This window comes from Nyctibius grandis, chromosome 31, assembly GCF_013368605.1.
Source record: "Nyctibius grandis isolate bNycGra1 chromosome 31, bNycGra1.pri, whole genome shotgun sequence".
Lineage (NCBI taxonomy): Eukaryota > Metazoa > Chordata > Aves > Nyctibiiformes > Nyctibiidae > Nyctibius > Nyctibius grandis.
In genome coordinates, this window is record NC_090688.1 from 5,794,846 (window position 1) to 5,805,062 (window position 10,217).

The 10,217-nt window shown below is 44.3% G+C and overlaps 1 protein-coding gene and 1 long non-coding RNA gene across 2 annotated transcripts; one reads left to right on the forward strand and one right to left on the reverse strand.

Moving 5' to 3' along the window:
• Nucleotides 1–692: 692 nt before the first annotated feature.
• On the reverse strand, nt 693–5,654 carry LOC137674989 (uncharacterized). Its single transcript, XR_011049878.1, has 3 exons — nt 5,161–5,654; nt 4,403–4,450; nt 693–4,085 (listed from the first exon to the last, which is right to left on the reverse strand). It is a non-coding gene; the product is annotated as an uncharacterized lncRNA (long non-coding RNA).
• MICOS13 (mitochondrial contact site and cristae organizing system subunit 13) lies at nt 5,622–9,281 on the forward strand. Its single transcript, XM_068420821.1, has 4 exons — nt 5,622–5,729; nt 7,038–7,194; nt 7,962–8,013; nt 9,063–9,281. Exons 1-4 carry the CDS (start codon nt 5,701–5,703, stop codon nt 9,158–9,160), a joined length of 336 nt encoding a protein of 111 aa, XP_068276922.1. The 5' UTR covers nt 5,622–5,700; the 3' UTR covers nt 9,161–9,281.
• The last annotated feature ends 936 nt before the right edge of the window (nt 9,282–10,217 follow it).

The window sequence follows — 10,217 nt, forward strand, 5'->3', positions numbered from 1 at the left end:
CAAGAGGGATTGGAAGTTAAGGGTTTACCTTTGCAACAGTGTCTTCTCAGCAAGCACTGCACATAGGCCTGAACATTTTGAGAGGATGCTTGGATGGACAAAGAGCAGGAGAGTGAGCGTGTATCTCTGCTCAACATTAGCAAGAAGCAAGGAGAAAGAGAACTACATACCTCCAGGATTAGAGCACAGCCAGCTGCTCAGCTCGAGTCACTCATCCACCGACCTTAGCACCAGCCTGGTTAAGGAACTCAAGAGCGCTCAGTCTTACCTTTCCAAGGGCTTCTGCAGACAAAGCTCCTGGAATTTGGTGCCAAAGCCTATCCTGAGCACTCCTCGATTAGGCTGAAAGCACAGGAAACCAGTCCCTTTACCTACAGGAACTGTACTGCCTCCCCACCTGTGGCACAGATCTGTGTTTCATAGCTTTCCATGGTAATGGAGCGTTTTCTTGATCAAGGCAAGAGAAGATGAAAGAGTGTCAGCATATGCAATCTCCAAAACAAAGTGACAGAAGCCTCCCAGGGGCTACACACTGCCTCCCCATGTTGGAAGTAACCTAATGCTGGTTAGTGGGCAGTTCTGATTCCCAGATGAAATGGGACATTTTTTCCATCTCAGTCTAGCAAGGGGACTCGCCTCATATACCCTCTGCAAAGCTTTCCCAAGCAGACACAAGGCCAGTATGATGAAAGAGGGTTGCCATTCTATTTTCTTCCCCGCCACCCCCTCCAAGGGACAGATTATACGTGATGCAGCATATATAGATACAGCTATATACAGATACACTTAAGCACAAAACATACTTCAGAGCTTGATTTAACAAAGATCCCTGGGGCTTGGGGGGGTGTCATACTGACAAGGCATATCCCTTTAACAGCTTGAAACAGTCTAAGCTTCTACGAAAATATGGAAAGAGAAACAAAACAAACCAACCTTCTGAATGATTACTTTTACTATTCCAGAGTTTGATAAGGTACCAAGAACATTCCTCTGTGTGTGTGCGTGCGTGCGTCTGCATTCAAGCATAACAGAGGGTTGGTGGAGAAAGGTTGATGCAACTGACACTGAAGCAAGATATGGGGATTTCAGAGAACCTCAGCCAATTCTTACCCTCCTCCAGGTTCCCTTTGTTCAGATGTTTGTGGCAGTTCTTTAAGTACCTTCACATCTCCTCAACCAACCCTCTGTATCTGATGCTGAGTCTTTATGAGAGATGGATGAAACTGTGTGAGTCTGTGTGTTTCTATAGTCCATGTTTACTTATTGTAAATACCATTTTTATACTTAACATCTATTATGTACGTGATTTGTATAATGTATTTTATTTCTGCTACAAGTAATTTCATGAAGTTTAAACTTAATCTAATTTTGAACAAAACAAACCAAACAAAAAAAAAAAAAGACCAACAAATGCAAAATGGGAAAAAAAAGGACTTCAGAAATTCTAGGTCAAGCTGGTTTAAAACAAGCATTTAGAGTTTCTTCCATCACAGTTACTGATGTGACTGTAAAATGTTACAGGTGCGATACAAGCTTCGTCAATGTCAAATTCCTCACTCGGGTCAAAAAAAAAAAATGTTTAAATTTATTTAATAAAAGTTTTACTTGTTAAATAACTGGAGTTTTACTTCATGTGTTAGTTGCACCTGCTTTTAGATAATGCTTACACTTGAAGACAATCACCAAAGGCCTGGGGCAAGGAAAATCTGTTTCCATTCAGCAAATCATCTGTGCTGTCAGTTAAAAAGCATTTCACAGGACGATCTATGACAGAGCCCGAGTCCTACGGAATACAACCCTGCCTTACTCTGAACACCACACAGTGTCCCTGTGTCACTAAGAAGGCTCTCTGTTTTGTTTTTTTTTTTATTCCAGTCTTCAGCATATGATCCCCAAAATGCAAGTTTGTTATATTAGCCCAATTGCAACAAATGAGTTCAGCAGCTAAGCTCCCTCAGAGCTAAACACAAACCAGTCACAGTTCTTGGCTTCAGATACCAGACATCTTTTAAGAATTCCTGTGTACTCTGTTCGCACCTAAGTGAACCATACTGGTTCTCTCAACAGCACTTTAATGGAGATCGATCAATCAATTGAGAGCCAGCGCCCAGCCCATCTGCCGCTATGCACAGAATCAGGAAAAGGAAATGCACAGACTCCTCATCTCCGCCCTGAAGGTGAGGACCACGGTTGGTAGAGAACCAACTCCATTTGCTGTGCCCATGGTTCAGCCCCACCTTCTATAAAAGCAACATTTTCCCTGGGACTTCTGCTTTGAAACTCCTATTTAATGGTGCTGGAGAGGGGTAATGGTTTTAAACTGAAAGACGGTAGATTTAGATTAGATATTAGGAAGAAATTCTATACTGTGAGGGTGGTGAGACACTGGAACAGGTTGCCCAGAGATGTTGTGAATGCCCGCTCCCTGGCAGCACTTAAGACCGGGCTGGACAGGGCTTTGAGCAACCTGGTCTAGTGAAAAGGTGTCCCTGTCCGCAGCAGCGGGGGTTGGAACTAGATGATCTTTAAGGTTCCTTCCAACCCAAACCATTCTATGATTCTATGAAAAGCAGAGTATAAGCAGAGAATGAAATCTAGGACTACCTCAATTTTTGATACCTTCTTGCCCCTGCACCAGCACAATTCTGCAGTGGCTGAGCCAAGGTGTATACTGCAAACTGTAATGAGAAGCAAGCAGGTGTGTGTTCTAGAAGGGCTAAGTTCAAACTCCAGAGTTCGTGAATTGTGGTGAGTTCTTATTTCCACACAATTCCATAGAAAGGTTTGCCTTGTCAAAATCCAGTCAATGGCAAGGAGAGAGGAAGGAAGGAAAACGCTCAGCTGGTGCCTGTTCCTATGATGTGAATAAAACGTACTTGAGACTACAAATGTCACACACCATTCCCAGTAACAAGAACTCAAGCTGCAGTGACATCATCTCTTGCAGACACAAGTTTTATATTTAGCCCAGAACAAGAGTACTTAGTCTAGCACCCAGCTGTCAACAGAGGAAAGGAGGAGGGGGGCATGCAGTGACTCTTTCCCAGGAAGCCACCTCTCACCGGCTAGAATGTACCCCTCAGCCTGCCCTTTTTTTTTTTTTCCCCTCTCCTTGGAAAAGACCAGCTATGACTGAAGAAAGATTGTGATTGGCAAGGCTCTGCACACTCCATTTTAGTTCCAGATCCCCTAGACAAGCCTGTTTTTTAAGCAATACCTGGCTGTTCCAATAAATTCCAAACCTGTTAACCAGTTTCTACAACATGTTCAGCTTTCAAAGCTACTTAAAATTCCTTCAGGATGTATGCATTGCAGACAGGAACAATATACAAAATAACCATCCTCTGAGACACCAAGGAGCCCACATAGGATCTTTCATCCATCCCCAGCCCAGGAAGATTCAAGCAGAGACTGCTTTTTCTTAGCTGCTAGAACTTAGAAGCCATGACACATATCCACAGGATAACATGTTAGGGAAGAATTCCCTCTACATTCTTTCTCCTGTTCAGTGCAGGAATCAGCAACTCATCTTGGTATTTAAAGCAAGGAAGAGCTGATTTAACAGTCTTGGATTGAGCTTTGCTACCTGGGCAGGTCACTGCTTTCAGACCTCCCAGTTTCTGTCTCTCGCAACACAAGGCATTATGTTCAGGGTTGGTTGTGTGCAGCTGGTACCCGTGCACATATGGCAAATGCGTGTACATGTGGTACCCTGTGACAGGTGAGGTACTGAAGCTGTTGCTGTGGGGGTGTAGTTTTAGTGAAGTACTGCGAGCAAGTACTTTCTGCATACTTTTCTCCTCTAGCAAAAGACATGCCCTTTCCATGAAAGGCAGCTAAAAAGACGGCCGTATCCAGACTGGTATTTACAAACCCCATACCCTCCCATCCTAAACATCCCCTTCAGTGAGGAACATGGAGAAACTGAATTTAAAACAGATAGGAAATTTTGCTGACAAATTACATTTAGATGTGCTTTTCCATGCTTTGGGAATTATACAGGCCTGCCATATGTAAAATGGTACACAAGGGAGGTAAAAAGGTGAGGGATTTATTTCTGTGCTTCTCCTTCTTTAGAACTTGTCCTGCAAAAGGAAAATTCAAAACTTAAGTCAGTATTGAAACTTACGGAGCTGAGCATCATTAGCCAGTACTATTTCTCTATATCTTCTGAGGTTTTCTGTCTTCACAAGTTCTTTAGTAGCCAGAATCAGTCAGATACTGTGAATGTAAGAGGAATTAAAAAAGAAATTTTGCAGTAGTTCCAGAAGCTGTCTTCTGCAAAACTCACTTTGTCAACTTTCACAGTTCTGCAAACATGTTTAAAGCTAGCTTTTTTTGGGGGGACAGTATATCAGGATATGGCTAATACTTAGTGAGATAATGAAATTAACAGTCTTACCCAGGGTACAGAGATGATCATGGACAGAACTCTTTGCAGGATTGGGGCCTGGAGAACATAAAAGGGAAAAATGGGAACAAGTATGAACTTCAGTAGCTGGAAGGTTCTGAGATAATACAGTAGATATTCTTGAAGTTGAGAAGCTAGCAGGTAGATTTGGAACTCAAGGGTTTTAAGTTAAAAGCATAATATGATTTGACAACACACCAGGTATTTTCTATTTCTATTCATCGTATCTATATCTACTCCCCTATTACAAACAGGGGATCCAGGTCAGCTGAATATCAGCAGTTCAGACCATCTAATATTTGCTTAAAGGTGGATAAAACAAAAAATATGTTCTGTTTTGAAGCAGTCTGGCTTTTCTTAGGATTAAGAAAAAAGTGAGAAACACATGCTCGCACTGAGAATTGCAATGGTTTCTGAACACGACAGGCAACCACAGCAAGAGGTGGCCTTGTTTTGGCCAAATTTTATGTAAGCATGTACAAACACTAAAAGGTTAGGAGCAGTATTAATTAAAAAAACATATAAAGAGAGAGAAATAAAAGAGACAAAGAGAATCATCTAATTCTAAGAAAAAGATCTTTCACTGGCAATTCCCACAGCTCTCTGAATTGAGTCAGCCTCTCTACAACATGAGTTCTCCCCAGTCTACAGGAGAAAAAAAAACCCTCATGCCTAATCTTACAGAACGTTTAATTCATTAAAGAATTATTATGCTCATAGCTGTTAACATTAACCACGAAAAGCCGTACCTCAGGATAACCAGCACTTCTTACTGCACAGCGCCGAGACGAAGCAGCAGACAGCTGACAGGATGGAGCCTTGTCACGAGCAACGGGGCCAAAGCCCCGGCCGAGCTTCTGCCGAGATGAGCAGAGCAGCGAGACACTGTTCACCGGCACGTTACGATACAGCACGAAGAACCGGTGACTGCCCCGAGGGCTCGAGAGCTGCTCTCGTCGCGGAAGGCTCACCGCTGAGCGCGGGCCGCGGAGCGACCCCGCCCGTCCCCCCGCTAGCCCGGGCCCCCACGACCCCCGCCCGCGGGGCCCGGCCTTCCCGCGCGCGCGGCAGCCCCCGCACACCGCGGCGGGCGAGGGCGGGGGGGCGGTGGCGCTCCCCGAGACGCCGCGTGACCTCCCTGGCGCCGGCCCGGCTGCCATGGTAACCGCTGAGCCGGCCGCGCCGAGCAGGAGGCGGGGACATCCGGCGCTGCCGAGCTCCCCTGACCACGTGACCGGCTCCCGAAGGCCCCCGCGGCGCGCGGCAGGGCGCGTGCCCCGGCTGCAGTCATGGCCGCCAGCCTCTTCCCCGCCGTCAAGTGAGTCCCTGCGCCCGCGCTCCCAGGCCCGAGCGCTTGCCCTCGCCCTCGACCCGCACGCACCATCCAGCCCGCGCCCCCTCCGCCGCGGCGGCTCACCGCGCCCCCGCACGGAGGGTCTCCCCGGCGCTCCCGGGCCTGTTTCCCGGGCCCCGGCCGGCCCTGCTGGCCTGCGGGCGCCTGGCCTTGCAGCGCTGCGCGCTTGACCTCGACTGCCCCCGTGCCAGGCATGGGGTTAACACGGCAGCTTCTTGGTGTGTCTCGAAATGCCTGACAGGAGTCTGGTGGTTTTCCTGTGGCAAGCATGAATACCTGAAATAAAACCGGGGAATGACGCCCAAGGGCGCTTGTTTGCTGAGGAAACACTTTCAGATCTGAATATACAGCCCACTTGGAGGGAGAAGGTGTAGAAGGGTGCTTTTGGAGCGAGTAGGAAATCTTTAACAGAGAAATCCCTTTTCCCCAAAATACTTGTGAATACATGGATTTAAATATTGATTCTGTCTTGCTGCTTTCAACGGCTGTATCTATGATATGTTCTACTACTTCAGTACTGCTGTCTGGCAAGTTTTTGGTTGGTTGGTTGAGGTTTTTTTCCCTAGATGTGCAATAGCTTTGTGGTTTTTTTAAAGGGAAACAACTCTCTGCCCTGTGAATTTGAAAAAGTCAGTCTCCCCAGATCTCTTATCTGTAATGAAAAAGTAAATAAAAGTAAAACATTCTCTTCCTGTCTTCTGTTTTGCAGGTTGCCACTATAGCTGTAAAACTAGTGTTTGCACACCGTGCAGTCTACTGGGAAACTTTAAAAGCCTAGTCAGTGCAGGAGCAGGCGTGGCCAGGTGTTAACTGGACTATAATGAGCTTAACAAGATATTGGTGTGTGTCAAATTAAGCAGATTACTTGTTAACAAGATAGCAAGGACCACACTATTAACACGGATGTCTTACCCACTGAAAAGTCCTTTAGTTCCTGTCATCAAAGGTATATGCCAGTAATTCTCAGTCTTTAAAAAGTAGCACATGCTCTTTAGTGTTTGACACTCTCATTTTTTCTTGAAAACTGTCACTGATAAAATATGAATGGGTATGGTTTCAAGGCGCTGACAGGGAATATTAGCCTAGGAAGAAAAGAAAGGTAGCTAATATTTTTTCCACTGCTCTTTGTCTGTAATAAGACATTACAGTAGAGTATTTGTGACCCTCAGATTTGTTTATCAATACCCTCCCTTTGATGGTCACAACCTGTCGAGAGAGATGCATTGATAGTCATAACGTGAACTGAACTCTTGGTGCTTTTGATTCTTTCAGGTTTGTCATCAAAGGAAGCCTGGCTGGAGCTGCTGTATACGTGGCATACGATCAGGGGCTGCTGGGCAGTGGCACACAAGGTGCTGAAGCCCTCAAAAAAGCTCAAGCAGCACTGCCTCCAGCTATCCAAGAGTGGACAAGTTACGTAGGCTGGCAGGTAAGGACTGTGCGGTTGAACACAGCAAAACAAATGCATTCTCTGAATGAGGAGGAGAAGACATTGGTGTGATATTCTGGTTCCAGCGATGCTGGCAGGAGTTTTTTTGTTGAAACTGGGATTTCACATTGAGAATATTTTGAAGAGTATTGAGATCCAATTTTAAATTTAGGGGAGAGACACTGCTCACAGATGTTATTTCAAAGAAGTGGTAACTAGCCTATGCAGGGTCAAAGAGGGGATTGCAAGCATGGGCTGGGAGATATTTTACTATGTAGTGGTATTCCTAAGCTGTTTTTGAAGGATCATACGTGCTTTTAGAAAATTAATGAAAAGATTCTCCTCCCAATTTCTCAAGCTGCTAGCAGTTCATCAAGTTGAATTTAAATTGCCTGAACAGGTCCTTCTCTTTGAGTAATTCTTAGTTTTTTAAAATCCTCAGAACAGGAGAAGCCTTTGCTGAAAGTTTGAAAAGCTTTTTTCATATTAGAGACTATTGTAAACTAAGAGATAACCGCAAGAAGACAGCCATGGAGATGTTTTTTCACGAGCACCCAAATAATATGTACTGCCTTCTGCCTCTACTTTATACTGGGGGAAAGAGCAAAGTCCAGACTTTAAGCCTCATGTCTGATCCCTTTTGAGACTTACGGAGAGTAGGCATCTAAGTATCTTTGAGATGTGAGGTCAAGAGGCTTTTCCAAGGTGATGTGAATCCTGTTACAAGTGAAACCCCTCAAGTGCTGATATTTCGTCTCTCTTTCTAGCTCCCAGCCACTCCAAAATTTGACTTTTCCCCCTCTGATTCCTGGAATAAAGGTAAAGTAACTTCTCACCAAACTGTGAAAGGAGCACGGGGCCAAAGAGTGATGTAGCTTATACCAATCTTGTTTCAATACTGTCCTCCTGAATTGAATGATGAAGAAGGAGGTGATAGATGTTACAGAAAGGAGCACTGGGACTGGGACTAAGGAAGTGTATCCTGCTCCATGTTTTACCACTAGCACACTGAGTGACTTTGGACTTAATTTCTTGTTGCTCAAACCGTGAAATAAGGTGGAGGATGTGTGCCCATAAAACTGTCTGCCTTTTCTAATTAGAGGAGCTGGTGTTTCTTTTACCTACAAAGCTTGCTGCCCACCTATGCCCCAAGACAAGCATACCTACGCTATCCTAGAATCTAAGATTGAATGTTTCAGTGAAGTGTTTGGGGAGGCCCATGGCCCTCACAATAAGTAGAGCTTATGCAGCTATGAGTTCATCAGCACTGGTAGTGATCAGGGAAACTAGAGCATAAAAAATAAATGATGACTTATTCTTAAGAAAGTTGAACCTTTGGTTAAAGATTGAAGAGTTTATAAACTCTTCAGATGCTAGTATGTCTGAACTCAGCTTCTGACTTTTCAGGAGGGATGAGTATTCCCATTATTATTAGAATTTTAGAGATCTTGTTTGAAGGCCAAAGCATGTTATAAATAGCTAGTAAGTTACAGTTTTTATGGAGTAGCAAAAAAGTCTTCATGTAATTGTGGGGAAACACCGTTCACAAATACTGTGATATGTCCAACATCACCCCTGTGGCAAGGCCAGAAATAAAATGGAACTTAGCTCAGTTCTTTGTTTCAGTCTCGTAATTGTCTATCCCTTATACTGGTCCTGAAGTTGGAATTTCTCTATGTTACAAATGCTACTCAGACAATAAAGCTGTACTTGAACCAAGGATCATTCAGGCCTCAGTGTGCCTGAAAGCTTGAGACAGAGCTAGATTTTTCTCTCCATGTTTAAACAGAGGTACAATGCTAGAGTAACATTAGGAAATTTGGCTTGAATGATGCTCTTGGGATAATTCTTCTCTGCTTTCCTTGCAGGAGTGCAGACAGTCGTGTCTGCCTTGTCTGTAGCTCCCACCAGGGCCTGTGAATACACTGTGGAAGGCTGGAAGTATGTGAAGGATCTTGTCAAATGAACATGTTCTCCAGGGTTAACGATTCTCTCTATCCTATGTTGTCTTTGGGATGATGCATAGTCCATCTCTCTAGGGGGCAGCTCAGCCATGCAAGGGCTACAATAAAAGACTTTGGAACTTCCATTTGTATTTGGGTTGGTTTTAGCATACAGACTGCAATAATTGCTTTCTATCTTACCAGTGATCAGAGGCTTCAGCAGAGATCATGGATCAGTTGTTGAAGTGCTGGCCGTATGCTGAAGTATAGCCCCTGTTCTAAAGCTGCCAAGCTTGCTAACTGAAGACATTATTCTGAAGCTGAATTAATCTTGCAGGTTTAATGATTGCTTTCTATAGTTTCTTCGTTGTAATATGCTTTCTTAATGGTATTTTGTGAATGACCTTAAGTAATTCAAGTTATTTACTGAAAAGAAGAGGAAGGTAGGTACAAGTGAATACAGTTCTCTTGTACATCAGCACTTTGTAAGCATCCTAGTTTGGCTTGCACAAATGCTTCCGTTGCCTTCTCAAGGCAAGAGAGTTGGCATGAGGTGTACTTTCTCATCCTCATACTTCCTGCAGCATTGTCATTCCAGCACAGTTCCCAAGAAGCACAGATGGCACCCTACACCACCAGCATCTTTAGTATTTTATGAAGTAAACATGAATTATGGAGGATTTACGCCATTTAACTATGGCATCACATTAGTTACACAGACTTCCAAAGTCAGTGAAAGCCTCCAAAACAGTTAGGAACCATTTCCCTCCACTGATGATAAAGAAAGGCTAGGCTTCTAGTATAGACACACTAGGCTGGCCTTTTGAGACCTAGATGCTGTGAAAGTTCCGCTATGCTAACAGCACAGAGCACTCATTCCAAGTTATGCAATACCAGGTCAAACCTGAACCTTGCACAACTTCTGGAGATACTTTTCCCTGTTTGGACTGAGCTGGCTGTTAGGTGACTCAATTAGCTAGCCCTAGTGGAGTCTGTCTTCATTTGCAAAGTGAGCAGCAGCTGACATAGTAAGAGCTACACTTCATATCGCTATAGCGTTCAGAGATGAGACAAACATAA

Excerpts from the sequence above, each read along its gene's own strand:
- MICOS13 (XM_068420821.1), top strand. The coding sequence starts at position 5,701 with ATGGCCGCCAGCCTCTTCCCCGCCGTCAA. Across the intron at positions 7,195-7,961 it reads CAAGTTACGTAGGCTGGCAG|CTCCCAGCCACTCCAAAATT; the intron begins GTAAGGACTGTG and ends CTCTCTTTCTAG. Across the intron at positions 8,014-9,062 it reads CTCTGATTCCTGGAATAAAG|GAGTGCAGACAGTCGTGTCT; the intron begins GTAAAGTAACTT and ends CTTTCCTTGCAG.